The sequence below is a fragment of the Sarcophilus harrisii genome, chromosome 6 (genome assembly GCF_902635505.1).
Source record: "Sarcophilus harrisii chromosome 6, mSarHar1.11, whole genome shotgun sequence".
Lineage (NCBI taxonomy): Eukaryota > Metazoa > Chordata > Mammalia > Dasyuromorphia > Dasyuridae > Sarcophilus > Sarcophilus harrisii.
This window is the reverse complement of record NC_045431.1, coordinates 214,629,598-214,656,747: the sequence shown is the minus strand read 5'-3', so window position 1 is coordinate 214,656,747 and position 27,150 is coordinate 214,629,598. Positions and strand designations below refer to the sequence as shown.

Here is a 27,150-nt window from a genome sequence, read left to right as displayed (position 1 = left end):
ATAAATTCATTTAGTAACTTCTGTTTTTAAAAAAAAAGTGAATTCAAAATATTAATATAAACTTCAAGTTAAAAACACACTCTTCTGTCCATTGACCAATGACCATGAAGCAAATTTTCTATTATGATAGCTATAATTTAGAGTATCACCCAAAAATATTAACATTGCAGAAATAATAGCTCATCATTTCTTCACAAGCCGAGAGCTGGATAACTTCCAAAGTATTAATGGAAACAGAACAATTTGGTCACATATAAGGTTCACTCTTAACACAGGATAATAAATACAAATTTACAAATCAGGACTTGGTCCCAGGAATATACTGATTTTAGAATTTTTTCAAATTGCTTCATTTAACATTTTATTGTTTACTCCAAAGGCTAATAATGAACTGGGGCAAACAGTAGGCTTATTAAAGACAATTGCTACCATGCTCAAATGGATTCCTCACCCTACCTTCCCCCCCCGCAATTTTCTTCAAAAAAGTTTTTTCTCTCACACTATTTAAAAATATTTCTTCAATGACAGGAAAAAAATAACCACAGATGTTGGAGGGGATGCGGGAAAACTGGGACACTGATGCATTGTTGGTGGAGTTGTGAACGAATCCAACCATTCTGGAGATCAATCTGGAACTATATTAAACTGTGCATACCCTTTGACCCAGCAGTGCTACTACTGGGCTTATACCCCAAAGAGATATAAAGAAGGGAAAGGGAGCTGTACGTGCCAAAATGTTTGTGGCAGCCCTTTTTGTAGTGGCCAGAAACTGGAAACTGAGTGGCTGCCCATCAATTGGAGAATGGCTGGGTAAATTGTGGTATATGAATTATTATGGAAAATTATTGTTCTGTAAGAAATGACCAGCAGGATGAATACAGAGAGGATTGGTGAGACTTACATGAACTGATGCTGAGGGAAATCAGCAGAACCAGGAGATCATTATATACGTCAACAATGATACTGTATGAAGATGTAATCTGATGGAAGTGGATTTCTTCGACAAAGAGAAGATCTAACTCAGTTTCAATTGATCAACGAGGGACAGAAGCAGCTACACCCAAAGAAAGAACACTGGGAAATGAATGTAAACTGTTTGCATTTTTGTTTTTCTTCCCGGGTTATTTATACCTTCTGAATCCAATTCTCCCTCTGCAACAAGAGAACTGTTCGGTTCTGCACACATATATTGTATCTAGGATATACTGCGACATATTTAACATGTATAGGACTGCTTGCCATCTAGGGGAGAGGGTGGAGGGAGAGAGGGGAAAAATCGGAACAGAAATGAGTGCAAGGGATAATGTTGTAAAAAATTACCCAGTCATGGGCTCTGTCAATAAAAAGTTATAATTATTAAAAAAAAAAAGAAAAAGAAAAAATATTTCTTCAAAAAGCATATTCTGTTTTAAGATTAAAAACTGCTTCCTTCTTCATATTCATTTTCCATAGGCAAGTGTAGAAAGGAGCAGCAAATCAAAATATTCTCTATAAAAGTTGCTCAGAAGAACAGTCATGAATATTAGGTTCCTGAGTTAGCAGGAACCTTGGAGCACATTCTAGATAAACTTCAGATGTAAGGATTATATTAATAAGAAAACTTGAAGGATAAGTGTCTTACTTATTTCTGTATCTCCACTAGGACTTAGAATATAGTATGCACTTAAAATTTGTTAGTTGTTGAGCATTACAAATGCAATAAAATATGCAAAAATTTTAAATTTTAGAGATTTAAATTTAAACATTTAAAGATTCATTTATCCAAAGTTTTGCTTCTATTGGTTCTGATTCAACTGCACACATTTCTATTTATTCAATTTAAGAGATTCTAGTGTCACATCACAAGAAAATATATTTATGAACTGAGGCAAAGTTACATATCACAGAAGATGAAACATATTGAGGCTTTTCTACAGAAGTACCCCCTGCTTTCTGCCATATTAAGTAATGGACAGAATATTAGCTCTGGAGTTTTAATTCTGCCTTAAACATTTGCCTTTCTGTGTCTTATTTTCATTTGGACAACAGGGATAACAGTACCTTTCATATGATTCACATCAAAAGAGATAAAGTATGAGTGCTTTACAAACCTTAAAATGCTATTTAAAGATGAAATATTAGTAGTAGTCACAGCAATACTAATAATAGTAATAGCTACAAATATATAGCTCTTTAAGGTTGCAAAAGATCTTACAAACATCATGTCATTTTATCTTCACCTTGACAAAGGATATTATCTCTGTTTTACAGATGAGGAAAATTTATAATCTATAATCTATAATTATAGGTCATAGTTAAATGACTAGCCCAGAGTCACACAGCTACTAAGTATTTGAGGACACATAAGAACTCTGTTTCTTTCTGACTTCAAGCTAGCTGCCTTAGGAGTAGTAACAAGGATAATGATTGCTAGAAGCAGTGATATTGATAATTTTGTCCCTAGAACAAGTACTGGGTGAAACAATATTATGAGTTAGTCTGTGCCATGGAGTAATGAATACATTTCTGTTGATTTAAGGAAAAATTTCCTAAGAACCAGGGATGCCCCAAAGTGGAATGGGTTCCTAAGAGCTGGGAAGCTTCCTCTTTCTCCCCAGTGGAGGTGTCTTTGCAAAGGCTGGAGGAGCCCGTGTTCAGAACCTATGGAGGGCACTTTTCTCCAGGTATGGGTTGTACTATATGCCCATTGAGGTTCCTTCTGACTTTGGATTTCTCTGATTCTGTGCAAACACACTGTGTAAGCAATATGAAAATGATGTTCAAGGGACTTCTCATCATTCAAGTATTCCTTTGGATTATCAGCTGCTCATGTGCTATCTTATGTCTCATGCCTTTGACTAAACAATATTACAATGTGATTTTAAAATCACCTGGTGGGACCTTCTTGTGCCTCATCCTTGGTTGGAGCACTACTTGCTATTCTAAGTGTGTTCCCTTCTTGGCACATTTCCACATCACCACAAAAAAAAAAAAAAAAAAAAAAAAAGGCTTCTTTGGGACTTTCCTCAGTTTGGTATTATCTTCTGTTTATTTACAGAAATCGAAGCTTACTGTGAAGATGGAATCTACTAAACAAATTAATGATCCAACCAAAATTTCAGGGAACGTAATTTAAAAGAGCTCATGTCATATGAAGATCAGCTGAAGAAATTTAGCAACTTAGCTGGAGGAGAGAAGACCCGAGGTGTTGGATAGGACATGATAACAATCTTCATGTATCTGGAGGGCAGTCATAGAAAAACATTTAGTTCTGCTTGTTCTCAGAAGGCAGAACTGGCATCATCTGGTAGAAGTTGCAAATTGAATTTAATGGAAGGAAAGATTTTCCCTTCATTTAAAAATTTTTTTAGTATTTCATTTTCCCCCAATTATATGTAAAAAAAATTAATATTTGTTTTTTTAAGGTTTTGAGTTTTAAATTCTTTCCCTCCCTCACTACCCCCCTTAAGGAGAAGGCAAGCAATTTAATATAGGTTATAGGAGCTTTCTCAACAGGGAATGTACGACTGCCTTAGGAAGGGGTAAATGGCCTCCTCCTTCTCTATTCACTAAGGCTAGGTGACTTGCTTTGTTTATGTTGGAGGAGGTCATGTTAAATATGAATTAGACCTGACAAGCCAGTGAGGTCAGTTCTATTCAAAATTTTCTAGGGGCAGCCAGGTGGCACAGTAGATAGAGTACCAGCCCGGAAGTCAGTAAGACCGGAGTTCAAATTTGGTCTCAGATAATTAACACTTCCTAGCTGTGTGACCCTGGGCAAATCACTTAACCCCAATCACCTCAGCAAAAATCAAATAAATAAATAAAATCACTCAAGATTATGTTTACAAAGATAAACCAGTTTTGACTATTCATTAAAGCAGATATTCAAGGAAGTTCTATTGTACAACACTTTAGTAGTCTACTTTCAGTTACTATACTTCTTTGAAAGTAATAACGTGTATTTGAATATTTTATAAAGCAACCTTTTATTTTCTGTTTTTTAATTTAACTTTTTAACACATATTGCTTTTTGAATCATGTTGGGAGAGAGAGAAAAAATCAAAGTGAAAGGGAAAAACTGTGGAAGAGATTAAAAAACAGAAAAAAGAAGTGAATATAGCATATGTTGTAAATCAGGCTTTTAAAAAAAAATTTACATTCTGTACATTTATGTAGCTGTTTAAAATTGAAAAACATTTTGGGTATATTACTCATTTGATCCTAACAACTACTCTGTGAAGTAGGTACTATTTTATACTCATTTCATAGATAAGGAACCTGAGGCAGTGAAATTAAGAGTTAGAAAGTTAGTAAATACCTGAGGGAAGACTTTAAATCTGGTCTTTCTTCCTGACTTTAACTAGTAGCTAACTGTGTCAATAAGCCATCCAATATAACCTATGAAATGAAATATTTAAAGACAAACAATACTATACTATAACAATATTTTTCTCTGTTAAAATATATATTCAGCACTGGTTTAGTCAAATGTTTATTTTCCCCATTTGTGAAACAGATATAAGAGAAATGATACTGGCACATAATAGGTGCTTGTTGACTGATATAATAATTTAGTTTTACATTATATAAACTAAGTAAAACCCTTTCAGATATTAATCATTTCAATTTCAACAATGAAATTCATCAGAATAAGTTGATTTCTTAATGAGAGACAGTTGAAGACTGTTAAGTAGCCTAATGCTTGAATTTGAGAAAGCTAGAGTAATAATTCTTTATTCCCAATTAGAGAAGTTAAGTTTTCTTTTATAGTTAGGACCAATTCATTGAACCATAAAAAGACTGTTGCAGAATTTGAATTTCTAAATTAAGAATTTAGAACATAAAGATTTCTACTCTACTGACAGGTTAAGTCAACACATTTAGATAAATATAGTAAATAATGAATACAATTTAAAATAGAATAAATACTAACAATTTATTAACATTCTCTTTATTAGGGGATCAACTTATAAAAACAAGCCTCACATGATTTTTTCCCACTAAAACATAATCGTTTCCCAGCCTTGATGAATTTTCCTGGCCACGCTCCTGTTCCTTGAGTCTCCCTTCCCGCACAGCGCGCCACTAAATGCCCGCAACCCCGGGGTTCTGGCCCCCGGCCGGCGCTTTAGGGGCCCTGCAGCCGGACGGCGGCCCTTAGCTTGGCCGAGCGCCCCCGGGGGTTGCTCAGCAGCTCCGAGTCCTCGGGCGTCACCACCTTCTTGCGGACCATTTCCCAGTCCTTGGGGGCCGAGCTCCCGCCGGGCTCTTGCTCGCGGTCAGGACTGGGCCAGAGCGCGGAGGCCGAGCGCTCTCTCTGCCTCCGCCTCGGGCCCGGCTTCGCTGCCACGTCCGCGCCGAGCAAGAACCGTTTGACCAGGCGGTCTTCCAGGGAGTGGAAGGAAAGGGTGACGAGGCGGCCCCCGGGCCTCAGGAACTTCTGGGCCGTCTGCAGCCCCGCATAGAGCTCGTTGAGCTCGTTGTTCACAAATATCCGGAGGGCCTGGAAAGTCTTGGTGGCGATGTGGGTGGGCCTCTGGAGCAAGTCTTTCCTTCCATATAAAGCGCCAGAAGGAAAGGCACCTGGGGACACATTGGGACAGGGGGTGGGGAGAAGAGAAGGGGTGAATTAAAACGAGCTCGGCAGCTCTCCGATGCCCATAGGCCCATCAGGAAGCCTGGATCCCAGTCCCACCTCGAGGGCTCCCCAGTTACAAAGTCTTTCCCCAACTCAGCACACATGACACGCGAGTGCAGCCGACATGAGGGAAACGGGAAGTGGAAACTTGTGCCAGGCCTTCCTGGGAGCTCTTTTTGTGACTGTGCCACAATTGTGTGGGGCTCGCTTACCTGTTTGTGCATATTTAAAATGCTGAAAACTAAGGCACCTCCTCCCTCCAGTCTCTTCTCCCTGTGGCTCCCCTCCCCCAAGTTCACCAGTTAGCCAGTTAGTTCAGTGGAAGAGTGCAGCTCTCTTCCACATCTGTGCGCATCAGCATTCTGAAAGCCTGCAGAAGAGATCCTCAAGTTTTGTTCTGGAACAGAGGTCCTCCCTGCCTTTTAGGAAAGGTTTCTCTCATTTACTTTAGTGGGGCTGAAGATGGGTATAAAACACCTGAAAGCTGTTTCATCCGGGTCCTCCTGACTCTATACTTAGTATAGAGCCACCGAGCTTCCCACTAATACCAAGTTAGCTATTATCCCTATTAGTACTAATTTGGAGCTAAATGATGCGGTGGCTTAGAGGGCTGAGCCTGAAGTCAGAAAAACCCTCGTTTAATATGACATCAGACACTTACTAGCTGTCATCACCTTGGGAAAGTCACTTAGCCTTGTCTGCCTCAGTTTCCCATCTGTAAAATGAACGGGAGAAAAAATTGGCAAACGCTCCAATGTCCTTGCCAAGAAAACCCCAAATGGCTTCACAAAGAGTCAGACATGAGTGTAATGAAACAGCAACTGCTCGCAGCAGCGGTGGGGGTGATGGTGGTAGTAATGAAAATTATACTGATGCTGTCAAAGTTACTTGAACAGCTAGAGAGAAGGAGATATTAAAAGTAACTGGAAGAGAGAGAAGAGGGAACACCAGAAGTGTGGAGAAAATTATGGAAAGGGAAGTCCTCTGATTCCAAATCCAGAGCTCCTTTCAAATGCACCAATACTTGCCAATTTTATGTCCAACGTGACTGAAAGCAATTGAGGGTGGCCACAGAGTAATTATGCCCCTAAATTTGTTAGCAATTTCACTTACTCTTTTTTACAATTAACTGCATATAGTAAATTCCGTTCATCCTTGATTAATCAGTGACCTGTACATTATTAAGAGCACCTGCAAATGACTCTGACCTCAAAAAAAGCTCCCTCTTGGGAGTCCCAGTTATTCACTGGATCCCAGTACCGTGGAGCAAACAGAAAAGATGTCCTCTTCCCCATGTTTTCCTTGGATGGAAGCCATAGTGAAAACGTGATACTGCCTCTGCTGCTGCCCTCCAAGCCCAATCCATCCATCTATGTCATGGGAGGAAGGAGGCAGGGCCTGGCAGCAAACCACAGAGTGCCAGTCAGGATGCCATAGATTGGGACTCTGTGCCCTGAGACCAGTACAGTCATCCACGAAGACCTGGTAGGAGCCCCAAAACACTGGACAAGTGCGATATGGGGAGATGACTGACTGATCTGCCCATCAAGAACCCAAGGCTTTGCAGTCACTGAGAATGTTCACTGAATGCAGACTACACATATACCCAAAACCAAAATCAATGGTAGAAGCAGAATCCAGTATTTAAAATGATATTGAAAAAGAGATGAACATAATTAGACTGGAATTCCAAAAAGTCCTTTCTGAGTCTGATAGTACGAATCCAGCTTGCAGGTCAATTATGCCAAAAGAAGGAGACCCAGGATAAGAAATCCAAACTCTTTTGGCACACCTTGGCACGGGATGAGGCACAAATCCTCTCACTTGTCCTTCATGATACTGTAGCTGTCCTGATGCTGCTTTTAGGAGCCTACACTAAACAATTATGTTTACATCACAATGTTATAAAAAAGCAGGTATACGTTCCAGTATATATTCCTGAAGCAGTGAAACATTTAATATAAAAGATAGTATGACAGCGACTGGTTCTATCTGAACTCCACAGAAAAGATAAGAACTTTCATATAATAATAATGAGGATGATAATAATGAAATGATGATAATGATGATTCGTTTTGAATACTCTCTCCATTGGTGCAAGATGCAAACTCATCTATATATTTTCAGCCTACAGAAATTTATTGTCTAGGTTCTATCAAAAATTCTCAACAAAGCAACTACCCAAAGGACCAGAGGTCTTCCTTTGCTTGTCTTTAAGTTTTCTGTGGATATCAATGTCACAGCTAGATGGTCTGTTGGTATCCCTTATTTTTACTCTATGACCATACAAGTTTGCCTTATATAACAATTATATTGTTATTATTACATAACAATAATACTAAAAGACAACGATAATGATGATGTTGGGTCGAAGTTCCACTTCAACCCAAATTCACACTTAGATATGAAATTCATTGCTTTATAAAAACTATTTCCTTCCTTTTCTATTCCCTGAAAGATTAAAACATTAGTTAGAGGAATCATTTACATAAGTTTTATTTCATACTTAGCACTTAGGAGTTCCTGCCTCACAAGAATTGTCACAATACTTCAAGGTTATAAAATTTAAGCATAATAGTCTACAAAATAAATAAATGTATTATTCTGAGCGGAAAATAAAGGGCTGATAGATAAAAAGTTCCCATTTAGTTACCCTTATTATAGATGTAGAAAATGTTAAGTAAGAATGTTAAGTCATTCTAAGCTTTATATAGGCCCTTCAAGATTGGCAGAGACCTTTACATACATTATCTCTGTTGGTCCTCACAACCACCCTTAGTAGTAGGTGATGTTGGTGATCTGATTTTAGAGATGATGTGTCCTTGACCATACAGGTAGTATCAGGAACAGATTAACTTTCCACAGTTGTCTTTCACTCTACCATGGACAAAGAACTAGAAGAAAGCCTACATTGAATACATTGAATGATCTCTTGACCAAAGACTTATGGGAGGGTATGGGTAAGAACTGCTGAAGTTCTTTTGAAGGGAGTCTTCACAGTGATATCATGGATTCACCAAAATATTAAGAGAAGTAATATTATTTGCTACCTAAACATCCAACAGAACTTTTGGAAAAATTAAAGACTTATTCTCCTTCCTTCTTTCAGTAGTATGCTACTGGTGATACGAAACACCAAGAAGTGCTTCCTATTGACTTAGGTGAGTTAATATTTAATTGAAAAGTGAAAATTTCACTGTTATTCCTATTCAGATCAATCTAAATATTCCTAAAAGGGATACTTTTATCTCTTAAGAACATAATGTTAAGAAAAACCATTTTATGTTAGTGTAATAACAATAGCACTGACTGTAAGTTAAAAGATCTGAGTTTTAGTACAATTCCCTTAATTATTTGACTACAGACAACCTACCCATCTGGCTCTCAGTTTCTTAGTTTGTAAAAAGAATGAAATGAGTGAGACAGCTGAACTTTCATTATAATGACCAATTTGGGTCCATAAGAACAGATGGTCAATCTGCCTCCTTCCTTTTTGTAGAAAAATAGAGATCATAGAATGATTGCACATATGACCAGGTGTGTATACTGATTGTTTGTGCTTAACAGTTTTTCTTTGTTCTAAGGGAAAATATATGTCAGAAAGTGATCACATTGCAAATACAAAATTTGATAAAATAAGATAAAATACAAAAACATGAGAGGAATGCAATCACTTGATCTGTAAGTTCCCTTTCAGATGTAACATGTACTCTAAAATCCATTGACTTTCAAGGATAGAATCAGATAAGGATATCTGTAAAGCACAAATCAGTCACAGGATCCCACAATTTTATAACTGGAAGAAAACTTAGAGAACATTTAGTTCAACTTTCTCATTTTACTGATGAGGAAAATGAGGTTGGGAGAGGTTAAGTGATGTTCGAAAGGACATATACATATAGAGACACACATATGTATTCACATACATCCATGCACAAATGCACACGATAATATATAATGAGAGAATTGGAACTAGAACCTCAGGTCTACTGATATCAGTCAAAACTTCAGGTAAGTATCAAAAGAAGCATCTCAATTCTGATTAATTCTAAACTGTGACCCTGGGGAAATTATTTTAATTAAGGTCCCAAGCAATTTGGGAACTGTAAATTATAGATAAGCTGTTTCCACATCATTAGGAGGAGTGTCCTTTCAGTGAAAAATCAGTGACAAAGACAACACCCCTGGGGAAAAAAATCAAAATAAAAGATGCAGGAATGCAAGAGGAATTATGTTATGCCTAATAATTATATATTACAATAAATTTATTTGAATATAAGATAACTAATATTTTATAATAAATATAATATATAAAAATATAATAAATATAATAAAATATAAAAAATTCAAATAAAATATTTGAATAAAATGTGGAAAAACAAGAGATGAAAGTTTGAGAAGTCTGAGAAGATGAGAAATACAGCACAAATGAGGAATCATTTTTCTAGTTTAATTGTGACTACTTAGAGATAGTTGATATTGAGTGGTGAACAAACCATGACTCTTCATTAACCTAAATCCTGCAGGTTGCCTCACAATCACATGGACACATGATTGTTTTCCATAATTACATTCTGGCATCTCCCTCCTGCTCGTCCTCCCCACACTCAGCCCCTGTGCCTTCTAATTCAGACAACCTGTGTTCTGACATTCTAAGCCGCTACATTCAGCTTTCTATTCCCTTGCCTCTCATTTTCATAGACTGCATATATCTGAACAGGTGTCATCTTACTAATAACCATGGGTCCACAAGATTAATGCATATTTTTAGTCCTTTTAACCATTTCCTTTGCTTTACCAGTCCTTAGGGAGCAGTTTACTTGAGTCCATTCATAAGCTGTGTTGAAAGACATAGCTTTCAGAAGAGAGTTTGGAAGGTGGTTGTGATTAAAACTGGTATCAAGATTGTCTGGTGAAATGTGGGGAGAAGCGGGGATGACCTTGAAGTTCATTTTAAATTCTATTCAATTTTCTTTCTTTCTTCAGAAGAAAAGCCACTCAAATTATGGCTAGTTGGCCTGCCCTGAAAGGCCTTCTTTAGAAAGTCCAGATCACTTTCATTCGAATATTTTGGATCAAATAAATTATTTGAGAATGACATAAGTCACTTTGCCCCTTCCTTAAAGTTACTAAAGATGTCTAAAGGTTACTTAAAAAGAGACAGTCATTTTAAAAAGCTATATTCAAACCATTTCATCATACTTTCTCTGACATTTTATTCAACAGGTCCTTTTTGAGAAAGAAGGATTGTGGAATCCTCAGTGCCATGCTTGAATGGCCCTATACTGATAGATGTTTTAATGGAACCCAAACCACTCTGCATCAAGTTGCAATACTTTAGCTTTCTAGCTACATTTCCCTTGGGGAAGGGTACATTGTCAATCTTAAATACTGTGCATCTGGTGAAGGAGGCAACTCTCCTAGTCTCTTATCCTGGGAACTGTAATGAATACCTTGTCTTTTGTACTTTGGCCTATTGAAAAATAACATATTGTTAAACTCAGGTTATTATGCACTCTCTCTCTCTCTCTCTCTCTCTCTCTCTCTCTCTCTCTCTCTCTCTCTCTCTCTCTCTCTCTCTCTCTCTTTCTCTCTCTCTCTTTCTCTCTCTTTTTCTCTCTTCTCTTTCTCTCTTTCATTTGCTTTTATCTAAAAAAAGTTAGCTCTTCATATTTTCTATTCAAATAAATTTTAAAAGTGACTTGTGGCTTCTTGGGCCTGAATTTCCTCATCTGTAAAATGAGGACTTAGAACTAGATGATCTTTATGAAATTCTCAGTGTATTTTTTTTTTCTGCAATGGTTGCTAATTTCATTCATGAGCAAAAATAATTTCAATACATTTTAACATTATCATGCAAATCTTATTAAGTTTTGAGAAGTTTCTCAAAGTTATTCCTGAACCAAACATGATTATTTTTCTTTGGGCTAACAAATAATTATCTAGAGAGACTGGCTATCAGTGGGTCAAACTCTACTGGCAAACGGTGACCAACATGTACATTTTTAAAAAGTTATTTATTTTCAAGTTTAATATAGGCTTATCTTACATGTATTACATGGAGGAACCAAAAATATATTTGGGTATGTAAATAATGTATAGGTGCAGCTAGATGGATCAGTGAATAGAGCAATCTTTGAATCGGGAAGACCTAATTTTAAATTCAGCCTCAGACACTTATTACCTGTGTGACCCTGTATATGTCATTTAGGTTGTTTGCCTTAATCCCCTGAAGAAGGAAATGGCAAACCAATCCATTGCCTTTGCTGTGAAATTGCCAGGGATGGGATGAGTTGACTACAGGGTCATGAGGAATCAGACATATTTGAACAATGGCAATCTATACATATATGTATGTATAGACATCTAAATCTATGTGTACACATATGCAAATATGAATGCAGAAGAAATAAAAGTAATTGTCAGTTCTTCATTCAAAACAAATAGGTAAGAAATTGTTTTTGTTTCTCCCCTCCCCCCCCAAAAAAAGTCATCAAGAGTTATGGAAATTTCTTAACCAATTTCAAAACTATAATGAATTACTGGGATTTATGCTCAAGGTCAAAGAATATAGTGTGTTTACCAAGAATCATAGAATGGACGTCAGAAAGTCTCTCACAACTGAAACAAGCTTCCCTCCCACAACATCGGTTACATGGTTACATGGCTTTTGCCATAAGAACTCCAGTAAGGCAGAACCTAGTCCACTTTTGTTCGGCTCTTAATTATTTTACTGGTTCTTCCTTACTTGTAGGCTATATTTGACTTTTTATAACTTATCCCCATTGCTCCTCCTTCTACAATCTGGGGTCATGTAGTACAAATCTATTCCTTCTTCCACATGACAACTATTTAAATATCTAAAGACAATTATCATACACCTACTAAATCTTCTGTGGGCTAAACATCCCTGCGTCCTTAAAGTGAGCCTTATGTGGAAATGATCTTAAGTTGGAAAACCTGAATTACAGTCTTGACATCACCACTGATTTGTAAAGTAGACATTTACCCCATGGTGGGATTGACATCCAAGAAGTGCACATTCCCTTTTCTTAGGTTACCTTTACAGGATTTAAGTAAATACACAATCATATTTGTAACACTGAAACACCCAATTATGTCAATTCAATAAACGACTCAGTAAAGCTCATGACAAAAATATTATGGGCTGGAATTTTGTAGCCATTATCAGCTTACTGTGACTGGAATAAAAGGGAAGGATGTCAGTAGATTCTACAAATGCCATCTCTGCAAACTCAACATATATTTGTAGTTAGTGCAAGGATATCCACGGGCCTGCCCAGAGAGTCAAGATGAACATCTCATTGACAGAGGAGCAAGCAGATCTGGTAAAGTTTCATTTCTGATTTTATCATCTTTTAACTCATTTCAGGAAAACAAATTAAAAAAATCAACCCTCCATTTATGTGTATTTTTTAAAACAATGAAACTTTACTATCAAGAATAACATTTAAACATTTATTTCATCAGCATTAAGTGATTAATTAAGTGATTGTAAGTTAAGTGATTATTAAGTTATAATTAAATGATAATAAGTTAACATTTATATAGTGATTACTTTGTGCCAGGCACTGTGCTAAGTACTTTATAAATATGATCTCATTTGATTTGACTGTACTCACTTGCTGGATGGGAAAAAGTGGAAAGTATGATGGCCAATACTCAGTTTCATCCTTATTCACAAAGGAAACATATTAAAAATAAAAGAAAACCTGGCTTTGGAATAGTTTGCACTATATATAATAATAGAACACAATTTGTACATAGAGCCTGTAAGCTATATTTCAGTCATAAAAAGTACTATTCTTTTGGCTAGATAAATGATTTGAATTCCAGAGAGAAATGATCATTTTGGATTCTTGGATACTCTTATGCTACTTAACACTTCTTAAAATTTAATAGATTTACATGTTAAAATGTATTGAAAATTTTAAGGTTGTGAATGAAATTAGCAACGTGCTGTGGCTGTCAATGTAATGTATTGCAATCCCCCAAGTAGTTGAGCTTAAAAATTAATTCAGATCTTGCACCTGTTTGCAGGAATTCATCTGTTGAATTTGTAGCACATTTAATAAGTCTCTATGACGCAACTTGTGTCCTTTTGCCTAGGTTCCCTGAACATAGTGTTAAAGTCTTAACCATCTGAAATTCAAGTAATAAAACAAATCTAAAACTGTTAATTAAATTTTCTGAACTTGGATAATTCAGGATTAAACCTGCTTTACAACAAAAGATGTGTATGTGCTTGGATGTTTGTGAGTGTATGTGTGCATGTGAGTGAGAGAGAAAGAGAGAGAGAGAAAGAGAGAGAGAGAGAGAGACAGAGAGAGAGAGAGACAGAGAGAGAGAGAGAGACAGAGAGAGAGAGAGTATATCCACAGTGTACTATTCTGGGAGATGAACCCTTTTAGATTTTTCTAAACATCTGTCATGACAGAAGAGCTCTTAGAAGAATTTTAAAAAGATAATCAATAATAATCTTATGGAGAAGGCATTCATTGGTGAGATCAACACCTGCTCCTAAGGCTAATAACAGTAGAATTTTGTTTATGGAGTGAGATATAAACGACCAAAGGTGAAATCAGTAGGATATGCCTGTTGGAAAAAATAGATTACTACTACTGTTTCTGATTTCTTCTTCCACATCCAAACCAAATACTGAACTGTTGTTTCAATATGCCAGTTCCCTTCCAATCTCCCCACAAACTTCTGGACTATTGGACTATGTGATGAACAACACAAGAGGATTCAATATTTTCTCTGATCTCTCTCTCTCTCTCTCTCTCTCTCTCTCTCTCTCTCTCTCTCTCTCTCTCTCTCTCTTTCTCTCTCATATCTTGCCATAACAGAAATTATGCACCAAAGATAAAGCAACTTTAACTATTTCTATCATTTAGGATAGCGATTCAAAAGAAGGATTAAAAAGAAAGCTACAACAGATAAATCCATAAAGTGACTCCTCACTTAGCATACCATCTCCACCTCCCACATTACCAGCAATGAGGCTGAACTTAATTGACTGAAAGATTTGAACAAAGAATATGATATTCCTCAATGCCATGGAGATCCCAATTCTAGGATACAAAAGCCTGCTGAGATTCATGCCTTGGCAGTGCTCCAGAGTCAAGAGTTTGATGAGGAGTGCAGTGATTTGTACAGCAGTAAAGCCCCAGAAACAAAGGGGCAGGATACTTCAACCCCACCCAACTACTCCAACCATGTAGGAGACCTAAACTACAACAACATCCTTGAAGAATCAGCCCTCCAAAGCTTTGATCTGATAATTCTGTGTCGGAGACTTGAGAAATGGGGGAAGAAGAACAAGGTACCGAGTGTGTGCAGCATGCAGGTACTGAGTGTGTACACCATGAAGCACTCTAGTAAGTCTGAAGGAAAGGTCAGCATCCAAGGAGGGCCAATTCTGTCTCCCTAAAAAGACAGAGACCACAGTGGGTGAGACATGAACAGCCCAGCAGGTGAGGAGGCTGAGGCATTTTGAGATCCAGCCTCCAAGGAACCCCTCCCCGCCTTTAGAGAAAAGAGAATCAGACAGTGGACAACAGAGGGATATATGGGAAACCAAAACCAAAACCTAAAACTAGCAAGGGGCTCAGGAAGAAGAAAACCCAAAGACCTTAAATATAAGTGGGTATATCAACAAGGAATATATTAACAGTGGGAAAAAATATTGTCAAATAAAGGTAGATAAATAGGTGTGTATCTGTCTAATATATGCCTGCTGTTGTTTGCTGAGAATCAGCACCATGGTCTTGTAGTTCCCCAAATGAGGCTTTTAAACCAGTTGTCTCTCATCAAAAGGATTCTTAGTGTGGATTCTTTTATCATTATCAATATTATCAATTATCAATAACAAATTTGGCAGGTACGCCATTGGTCTAAATAAATTTGGAATGATTCTGAATCCGTTATTGGAAGATGCATACATTGAATGGATAATTTTGATTAGATCCTCCTTTACTATAGATAGCTGAACCATGAAACATGGCTGGTAATACTCCAAAAAATATCAGATCTTTAAGAGGAAGAAAGTTAAAGAAGAATAGTAAAGGAAAAGGCAATATAATATAGGGAATAGATATGGTAAGCTCTGAATCTGGCTTCTAACTCCATCTTAATTTAAGTAAACAGAACATGTATAAAATCAGTAATTCATGAATCTTACCTGATTATCATTTATATTTATCAGTTATTAGATAAAAGATAATACAATTATTTCATAAGAATTTTGTATAATTATTAAAAATTTAAAAAAGTAAAATGGTGTGAACAGTAAAGCTACCTACAAAACCAAAACAAACTGAACAGAGAACATTGTTATTTAGCTTTTAAATAATCATGATTTTTTTCCTATTACTTATTACTAATACATTCTCTTCTCTCAAACTCAAGCCCACAATTTGCTGTGGGACCAACAATAGAAGAGACGGCCCTTAACACTGGTATATTATGATTATGTTGGCAAATCACCATGGAGTTCTTAAGTTCTGGTATAAAAATTAAAAAAAACACTCATTCAGTAGCAGTAGGATCTGACAATGGTTTCCTTTATCAGAGCAAAGTGTATCAAGTAGCAAAGTCCCAAAGAAGGAAGGGATAGAATGTTCAAATAACGATGTGAAATCAATAGCAGAGTCCAAAGGATACTTTGGACTGCTCTTCTAAAGGCCTCCCCTTGTCCAGGAAAAATATATATCAAAAAGACAAAAAGTAGCAGAATATGATCACCAAATATTCAGACCTGAAAATGTTTTATAATATAGAAAAGTATCAGGTTAGAGACAAAACACTCTGAAAAATGGTCTGTTGTTAATATTTATGCATAACTCATTAAGAGAGATATAAAAGAACTAAGAAATAAATGAAGAGTTCACAATTAAAGATGGTGGAAAGACAAGAATAATGATAAGAAAATTTTTAAATGGGAAGCCACACCTTTCAAACATTAGAAAATAATGGGGAAAAATGACTTATGTATCTGTTCTTTAGTTCATTCTTCAACAGATTTTTATTAAACACCTGTCATGTGCAAGGGAATTGTGAAGTTTTTAAAAAATATATAAAAAATAAGAACTCCTTAACTTAGTTTGGAAGAAGAGATAAGGCAAGTCTACATGATGCAAATAATACATATATAAGGGGAATATAAGCTATTTACACAAAAATAATGTATTCTGAATGCAAAAGGACAATGAGAGGTACTCTCTCTGAATGGAATTTTAGAGTAGGAAGTGACTATTTCTAGCGAGACACATGTAGAAGTCAGGGGAAGTACTTCAATTTCTTGATGAAGAAATAAAACGTTTAGTTTTAGAGATTTATTCACTGCAAACCACTGAACCTGATTCTTCTTTTTGTATTGTAGGAACGCTTGTAGTAAGGTCCTCGCTAATGTTCTTCCAAAAAGCTGAGTCTGAATCCATCTCAGAACAAGAGTTCTTGAGTTATTGGATATCGTTGAATATTCACACTTTAGACCAGCAGGCTGCCTGTATGAGAATGATTTTGAAAATTTAAAATAAAGCTTTGTTGTATTTAAAAATGTAAAACTGATTCTTAGCTTACTGGCTGGGCAAAAACAGAAATCTCGGCTTTTTTGGACTTTCCTGGACCAAATCCTCCATTTCAGGTCACTGAAAGAAAAAAAAAAAACTCAGTCCCAAGATTCAGGATCCTGAAGTGAAAACACCTGGGTTCAAGTTCCAGCTCCAACACTTAATAGTTGTGTGACCCTGTACACATTACTTGACCTCTCTGAAACTCCTCATCTATAAAATAGAGATAAAGCTTAAAGCTACATATAGGTACATGAGGAGGAGTAGTCTTTACAAACCTTTAAGTGCTAAACACATAGATGTTACTGCACTAAGATGGCTGTGGATAAAACAGGAAGGAATTTATAATGTAGTTAAGAGTCTAAATGATAAGAAATGTTTTCTAGAAATAAAATCTCTAAGATTCTTTGAATCAAAGAAGATGCAAGATGAAGAGTCTGAGAAATATGAAAGGGTAGATGTTCATACTTGAAAACTACATAAAAGGAAAGCAAAACATATGGGAAAATGACCTCTATTCTTTAATTTTAAAAAATGTATCCATAATTCCTAAGGGGTTTCTTTTCCAGATACTCCATAATTTTTCATCTTCATCTCTAAAACAAAAGGAACCATATAGAACAATTCAGGGACATTATTCTTGATTCTTACAGTAACCATAGCACTTCAGACATCAAAACTGCTCTTTCATCCATTCTCCCTCCCCCAAATACTATCTTTGATCTATGTGACCCCATTAACATTGGAGTTTTCTCCTCTTGACATTCCTTTGGGATGAAATAAACATTTAAAACTTTCTAAAATGAAAGCAGATGTTTGTCTTTAAAGTGTTTCCATATAAAAAATGTAATAGCTAAAGTCTGAGCAAAAACTTTGAAACCACTGCCTTGGGGACTTGCCCATAAGTACCCAGACCACCTATTTTATTCACTTATTCATTCAACAAACATTTATTCTGCACCTATTCTAGGAATAGTATGAGATAGGTCTTCTCAATGTATCTGTGGGAAAAGTATGTTATCTCTATTACATCATCATCTTTATTACAGAAAGGATGGGAAGCATCTAAGTTGCAAAAGCAAATTAGAGTTCTGTTAAAATGCAGTTTTGGGTAGTACTCATTCTCAAACTGGCTGTTTGATCTCTGCCATGTTAGCTACCTCTTGAAGGCTTCTCTATCATTGATCAAAGTAATAGCAAGAAATTATTTATTTAAAAAAAAATTAAAGGAAGCAGAATGGCAAATAAGTCTGTAAAACTATACCAAAGTGAAAACCATGTGTAATTTATTCTTTGAATACATCATTTTTATTTTCACCAGTAGAAATGCACAAAACAAAGGATAACATTCTCCATTCCCTGGAGCCAGGTTCAAATTCATTCCAGGTCCAGGGGAAGTCATAGAGCCTTGATTATGAGGCATAGCAGTACTATGTGAGATGATTTGGAGGTTATTCCTAGACTACAGTACTCCAGAGTAGTCAGCCTTTTTCTGGGCTTGACTCAAACTCCTTTGAGAAATATTTATTTGCTCTTGTGTTGTCTATCATAGCACAACAAGTATTTATTAAGTAGCTGATGAAAGTAAGTTTTCTTTAAAGTCTCTTTCTTCAAAGATTTCATATATTCTCTACTCAGGGACACATGTTCATAAGTAAGTACACAAAGGACATACACAGTGACTTAGTGGATAAGTATTACATTTTAAGATTGTAATAAATCAAACACCAAATATTTACTAAGCTCTTATTAAGATTTTAAAGGTTGCCAGGCATTCTGTTTAAATGCTGGTGATTTTAAAGAAAAAAAAGGCAAAAACAGCCCTTTCACCTCAAAGAATTCCCCCTCCAATGGCAAATGATGACAAGTAATCTCAGAGAGGAAGGTCCTAGGAGTTTGGGGTAGAAAGGACTAAGAAAAACCTTTCAGAAAGTGGCAATCAAATTGAGTCATAAGGCATGAAGATGGAAAATACTAAGTAGGTAAATATGGGCAAATCATTGAGTATATGGCAGTGAATAAAGGGGAAGAATCCTGGAAAGGTAAGAAGGGGCCAAACAAAGGAAGTTGGTCACATCCAATTCGAGAAAAAACACTCAGCTCCAGGAGTTTATCAAGTAGGTTGGTACCACAGTCAAACCTGTACCAGGAAAGTAACTGTGGCAGAAGTGTGGAGGATGATCTTGAGTAGGGCTATTGTTAAAGCAAGAAGAATAATTAGAAGATTATAAAAGCCAGGTAGATGATAATAGCTTCAACTGGGGTCGGGAATGTGTGAATGGAGACAAGAAAACATATATCATAGATATATTTTAAGTAGAAAGAACATGACCTGGTAATTTATAAGGGATAAGAACAAGGAAGTAAAGATGACAATGATGAGGTTTCAAATCTAAGTAACTGTGAGATCCCCTGATGGCAAAAGAGAAATTCATTGAAAAGAAGATTTCAGAGGGGAAAGATGTGTTTTGTTTTTGACATGTCAAGGTGAGATGTCTGTGGGGCAAATGTCCAATAATGTTCAAAAGGTAACTGGTAATGGGGGACTGGAGCTCAGGAGAATAACTGGGTGGGGTAGATATATAGATCTGGGAATCATCTCCATTAAGAAGTTAAACATATGCATAAGAGCTGATGAGATCACCAATCTAGAGAAAAAAATATTAGAGAGCCCAGGAGAAAGCCTTGGGGGGTCACCCACAGTTAATGGATATGGCAAGGGAAAAGATCTGACAATTCAAAATTGAGGATCCATGGAGCAATGCTGAAAGACCATTGAAAAGTTGGTGGATGAGGTGTCTAGGAAAAGATGATCAGCATTGTTAAATGTTAAAGTGAAGAAAAGGACTGAGAAAAGGTTCTTGGATTTGGCAGTTAAGTACATTGATGCATTGTAGATATTTAATAACTGTTTATTAGACTAAAAAATAAATATGATGCTTAAAGAAGGGAAAGAGACCCACATGTGCAAAAATGTTTGTGGCAGCCCTTTTTGTAGTGGCCAGAAACTGGAAATTGAGTGGATGCCCATCACTCGGTGAATGGTTGGGTAAATTGTGGTATATGAATGTTATGGAATATTATTGTTTTGTAAGAAATAGCCAGCAGGATGATTTCAGAGAGGCCTGGAGAGACTTAAATGAACTGATGCTGAGTGAAATGAGCAGAACCAGGAGATCATTAGACACGGCAACAGCAATCATACGATGATCAATTCTGATGGACATGGCTCTCTTCAACAATGAAAGGATTCAAACCAGTTCCAATTGTTCAGTGATGAAGAGAGCCATCTACACCCAGAGAGAGGCTGGTGGGAACTGAGTGTGGACCACAACATAGCATCTCACTCTTTCTATTGTTATTTGCTTGCATTTTGTTGTCTTTCTCAGTTTTTCTTTTCTTTCCTTCTTGATCTGATTTTTCTTGTGCAGCAAGATAACTGTATAAATATGTACACATATATTGGAACTAACATGTATTTCAAAATATTTAACATGTATTGGACGACCTGACAGCTAAGGGAGGAGATGAGGGGAAGGGAGGGAAAATTTAGAACAAAAGGTTTTGCAAGGGTCAATGTTAGAAAAATTACCCATGCATATGCTTTGTAAATAAAATAAATATGATGTTTCTGGGCCTACATCATTAACCTGAGTTGACTTCACAATCTGGGACTGGATTTTAAAATACTGTCTACCATTAGGGTTGTAATTAGACAATCCACATAGTAAATAAAACTTATTCTGCCCAACTTCATCCTTAGAAATTTGAACCAGAATTAAAATGAAAGTAGATATTCAATTATTTTTATATTTCTTTTTATTCAGTGTTGGACATTTTGTTCAGAATGTCTCCTAAAAGATTTATTAAAAGGAAGAAATAAGTCTCTTTATGAAATGTCACTTGATAATTTACTTGGCATGATGCACACATAAAAATGCACAGTATACAATGGATTGAACTCAAGAGACTTGAGATGACAGAAGAATAAATGCATTATCATAGGCAGCAACAATTACAACTCTGACTCATTGGTAACTCATCCAAATATTGCTATAGGTATGGCCATCGAACTTTACACAGAATTAAATGTCCTGACAGTTTTATTTCTTAATAGTGGCAACATTAGTATAAAAAATTTTGTGATCTTTACTTTTTGAGATTACAGAATTTTCTGAAAAGAATGCAAGAATATACTTAAAGAATATAAACAATTTTGGCCCAATAGTTTAAATTTATTAAAAGGATATATGTATCTTAAGATCATGTTAAATAAGATGTTATGAGTAAAAAAGCATTTATTAAGTATATTACATGCTAGTCACTGTGCTAAGTGTTTTAGATCCAAATATAAAAAGTGAGACAGTACTTGTCCTCAAAGATCTTGCATTCTAATATGGGAAAATAGCACAATTAAGGGAGTGGTAGATAGAGAGTAGTGTTGTTGCAGAAATGGTGACTGGAGTTAGGGTACTGACTATTCTCAGAGGCAGGTTAAAAATGCAGACAGAAAGGAAAGAGTATATATAGTAGCATGAAAATGTTCAGATAGTGTGGTAGGTTTGGGTCCAGGACAGAAATGATGAATCTCTATCAATTAGGGTCCCAGGATAGGAGGTTTATTCAGTTCCTAAAATTTGAGGAAAATCACTACTTTTTAAAATAATGGTTGTCAAAGTTTTGTGAACAGTTTGATTTCTATTTTCTTCTTTCTTGTAACTAAATTCTCCTCATTTCCTCCAGCCAACATCCCTGTAGAACCAGGAGAGAAGGGAATGAGCATTTATAGAGCACCTATTATGTGCCAGGTAATCTGTTGAAAGCTTTTACAAATATTATCTCATTTGATTCTCATAACAACCCTGTGCTATTATTATTCCAATTTGATAGATGAGGAGACTGAGGGTGTGCTTTTCTCAGGGTCACACAACTAGTAAGTATCTAAAGTTGGATTTGAACTCAATCTTTCCTGACTGAAGGGCCTGACTCTATCCATCATGCTACCAATTGCCTCCTCTAACTAACTAAATAAATAAGTCTAAATGTCCTTCCTTCCAAGTAGAAGCCAGAGGAAAGAATACTTACAAAAGAGATGGACGGCATGGGGAGGAAGAGAGAATATTTTTCTTTTGCACCCCATAAAATACACAGCTGATACACACTAAAAAGGTAAAGAAAAGACTATAACTGTCAGTAACTATTTTCAATGTTATTGTTTTTATATGAATTAAATTTCACTCTGGGAACATACAAATCTTCCATTGTTTTATTCTTCAACAAACATTATGTTTTGACTATGTATCCAGCACACGAGCTACAATAAACCTTACTTAATTTTTTTTCAGGTGATAACCACACCATAAATTGCAATGCAACAGCATCAAACAGCATTTAACAAATTCCTCACACTTCATATAAACTTTACTACCATGTAATTTCAGTCAACTCTAATCATAGCATCATAGATTGGAAGAGACTACAAACTTTATCTGGTAATAAATGAACTGCACGAGTACAAGATGGGTGAGATATAGTTAGAAAATAGTCTTCAGTGCCAAAGACATGGGAGTGTTAGTGGGCTGTGAAGACAGTATGAGTCAAAACTATGAAGTGGAAACAGAAAGAACTGCAGACTGCATTAATAGAAATATATTGTCGAGAATGAGGAAGCTTCTGATCCCAATATATTCTGATGGAGTCAAACCATTTTTGGAATACTGTGCCCAATTCTGGGCAACACATTTAAAGCTGGATTATGTTCTTGGGAAAATGACCAGTACAGTGAAGACATGAAATTAGGACATAGTAGTTAAAAGAATTAGTGATGCTTGAAAAAGACTGGAATTGAGAAGATTTATGGGCGATGTAATACATGTTTTCCAATACTTGTCATGTAAAAAAGAGACCTGATTTGGTCTTGACAAAGGGAGAGGGTGACCTTGACCTTTTACTTATTTGATGTTAATAATCAGAAGGGATACTAAAGAAAGTCATCAATGTTATACTTTTCAAGGAAACTTGTATCTATAAAGCACACATAAGAGGCGCCGTGATGGAAGACAGTCTAGCAGTGCCAATTTGGCTCTACCATGATTAAAAATTTAGTCAACAAATGATAAACATAGTGAATTTCCTTTTTAGTCAACTATATGATAATTAAGATGTGGTTTGCAGTAGTCAAGTCTTACTTAGTAAATTTTTCCTTCCTCTTTTCTTCATCCAAGATGTACATGTAAATTATTCTTTTTAAAAATTCTGAACTTTGCAAACATAAAAAAAGAGATATTCCCCTTTACAAAATATAACAGAAAAGAGGATTAAATGTAAGGTTCTCCATTACATACAGCTTGCTTGTATTAAAAAGTCATCATAAAAATCAACATATAATTTTCAAAGCTGTGTCATTTGTGTGTTTCCTTCTGGATTTCCTTTCTGTGCACTTTAAAAATGATTTTAATGTCTTTTTTTTTTTTGGCAACATTGTTTGGCTTCTTTCCTGCTTCCCTTTACCCCACACCATAAAAACAAAAGAAAAACACAATCCTTGCAACAAATAAGCAGAGCAAAGTAAAACAAGGTAAAACAAATATACTTGCTATGTCCAAAAATATATTTCATTCTTCTTGAGTTAGGTTATGTGTAATCTGATTCACTACTGGCCTTCTGAAGGTGTCAAGGTATTTATCAGTTTTTAAGTATTTCAAATTTGCTTTACTTTATAATGTTATTTCTACATAAAATGTTCTCCTGGTCCCACATACTTTACTATGAATTGGTTTAATTAAATCTTTCAATGTTTTTCTGAAACTCTCAGCATTTTTTATGGTGCAATAATGTTCCATGATATTCATAACCATAATTGTTAAGCTATTACCTAATTATTGGATATACTTTTGATTTTCAGCTTTTTTGCTCCAAAAAAAGATTGTTTTGGGTATAGACATAACATTTCTGACTCTTAGATCGGCCAAGAATGAGTCCCAGGCCAAGTCCCAAATGGTTGTTCCCTGGGTCCTGGTTGACTCAGGGTGAATGCAAAAAGCAGCCATTTCTGTTTTTGTCAGAAACCCTGAAAGTCTTCTCTTCCCAGATTTATTTATTTAGATATTTTTTTTTTGGACTGGGCGAAAGAGGTCATTCTTTTCCTCAATTTCTACTTAGCCTTAATCACTAAATGAATGTGGCCTCCCTCAGTCAAAACTGAGACTTGCTAAAGATCTTAGCTTAAAAAGGCACAGGTATCCCACTGCATCCAAGGCCATCTCCGGTCTTCCTATCTATATTTATATCTCTAAAAGGGAAAGTGACACAAGTGACCTTGCACAGCCCTCCTTCACTTTAATTTATTTGCATATCATGGTATCATCTCCCTAATGTCATGGTCTTCTTCAAGAATAAAGGATAAATAACAACAACAATATAATTTTTTCTTGAGATGAATTTTATTTTTTTTTCTAGCTGTCTAAAGAGATTCTCTGGTTAGTTTAATCAGTATTTTGAATGAATAAAATAATTTAGATAGAATTTGCATTTTTCTTACATCAGCCAAAGATCCACTTCTCTTTCCACAAAAAGTTGATACATTAATTCCTGTTGTTCTTGCTAAATAGATTTACAAATATTTTATTTATTCTAAAATTATTCTAAATAAGAGTTCTCTATTTTTTCCTGCTGGAAACATGTAGAAAGGCTGATAATTTATGTGGGGCTATTTTACTTCCTTCAACTTTGTTAAAGTTATCATTTCAATTAAATTTTTAGTTGGCTAGTTTTCTATGTATATCATTACATTAGCTTCAAAACTGCCATAGCTAGAATTTCTGGAACTGTGTCAAATAATAGTTGTGATAATGAACATTACTGCCTTAATGTTGGCATTGATCTTGATCAATTTAGGATCTTTTTGGAAAGACCTTTAGTTTATCTCCATTACCTATAATGTTAGATTCATGGTTTTACATCAATACTAAACTAAAAAACATACATTTATTCCCCTGGATTTTAATTCTTATTAATATGTCTATAGTTTTTACTAATACTGAATCAATTTTGTATTCCTATAGGCTATACCTGGTCACAGTGTGCAAACATTTTTGATATGCTGATGTTGACAATTTACTGATCTTTTAAGTAATTTTCATATTGATATTCATATTGCTTTGTAATTTTTTTCTCTGTTTCTCTCATCACTCGAAGTATCAAGATCACTTCTGACTCATCATAGTTATTTAGTAGTATCTTTTCTTTTTTTCTGTGTTTCAAAGAGTTTATGTAATATTAGAATTATTTTTTTCATTGACTTATAAAGTCATCTAGTCTAATGGCTGTTCCCTTTTGAATTTCATGAATAACTTATTCAATTTTTTTGGAAATTGGGTTATTTAAATTCTCTTTTTCTTATTCTATTTCTCTGGGAATTTTATATTTTATAAATAATAATTCATTTCATTTAAATGGTCAGCCTCGTTAACATATAATTGGGAAAGATGATCTCTAATAATTTTGGAGGCAGCATGGCAGAATTCAAAGATCCCTCAATTGAGTCAGAAAACATCTGAGCTCTGGCAGTTAGTATGTAGATCATTTTCAATTTCTTCACCTTGGGGAGCGGGAGGGGGGGGGAGAAGGAGGTCAGACTAGATAGCCAATTCTAAATTTGTGATCCAATGATATTGATTTTCTCTTTTTATACTGGCATTTTATTTTTTTCTTTCTCTCTTTCTTTAATCAAACTAAATGATTTGTTTTTAATTTTTTAAAAAACAAGCTCCCCCTTTTTATCAATTTAACAGATTTTATTTTTACTTTTAATTTTGTTCATCTTATTACATTATTTCTATTTTGATGTTTAGTTGAGGCTTTAAATTTTGCTGTTTTTCTAATTTATTTTAGTTTTGTGACCAGTTCATTGATCGTTTCTCTCGTTTTTTGCTGATTAAAGTGTTTAGAGCTCTACTTTTCCCCCACAGGACTGCTTTGGCTGTATCCTAATATGCTCTTTAGATAAAGGGTCTTATGGAATCCTTTGTAGCATTTCTTTTCCTCCTAATTCTTTGCAATAGATAGTGGAGCTTAAGTTGCATTTATCTTCCTGATTCTTTTTTTTTTTTTTTTTTTTTTTTGGCAATGCCATAAGCACTATAACACACGAGGTGAATAACTTAATAATAAACCTATGTTTCTTGTTGCTATTGGATGCATATTAAGACTGACTCCCCCAATTCTATTATTTCTCTCACCAAAAAGAAAGCTTGTGAGCCATCCTTTCTTTAGCTACAATTTGCTTTTGTCTTCTGATTTCATTCAAAGTCTAAATGTCAAGATTGATAGGATTCAGAGCTAAGAAAAATCTAATAACACTGTAATGGCTCTTTTCCAAGGTGCAGAACCCAATCTATCCATACCTTCTCAACCAGGAAAATTCTTATTTATGTCTTCTTAGAAATCCTCTAAGAGGATCTAGCTAATATACAGGGGAGTTTCATCTGGTTCTTTCAAACTTCTGTGGCTCTGTAGAGCATGTGTGCTGTCCCTGGTAGAATAATAGCTAATACTTATCCTAGCTTTAAGCTTTGCAGTATTCTATATACACTTTTTTATCTGATCCTCATAACAACTTTGGGAAGTTAGTATTTTATGACCATCATATTTCAGATGGCGACACTGAGATTGAAAAAGCTTCCTCAATTTGCTCAGGGTCACTCATTCAATAAGAATAAGGAGCAGAACTTTAATTCAGGCTTCCTGATTCCAAGTCCATCACTGTATCCACTACCCTACCTTTAAAGTCACACTGCATAAAAAAAAAGCCAATTTCCAGATTTTCCAATCCTTGATGATCTCTCTTATTATATACCTTAGGCACAGGATAGCTGGTAAGATGGTTCATCCTACTTCTACCTATTATGTATCTTTCTATTGTCTTTTGTCACTTGA

The 27,150-nt window shown here is 35.5% G+C and overlaps 1 protein-coding gene across 2 annotated transcripts in view; it reads right to left on the bottom strand.

The window, feature by feature from the left end:
* Nucleotides 1-4,917: 4,917 nt before the first annotated feature.
* The window catches only part of METTL15 (methyltransferase like 15), a 178,391-nt gene continuing 156,158 nt past the window's right edge, over nucleotides 4,918-27,150 (bottom strand). For both annotated transcript variants that reach the window (XM_031941811.1, XM_003773651.4), the window contains exon 6: nucleotides 4,918-5,565. In XM_031941811.1, coding sequence (XP_031797671.1) covers nucleotides 5,111-5,565 — 455 coding nt within the window. In that variant the 3' untranslated portion in view covers nucleotides 4,918-5,110. The remainder of the gene's footprint in view (nucleotides 5,566-27,150) is intronic.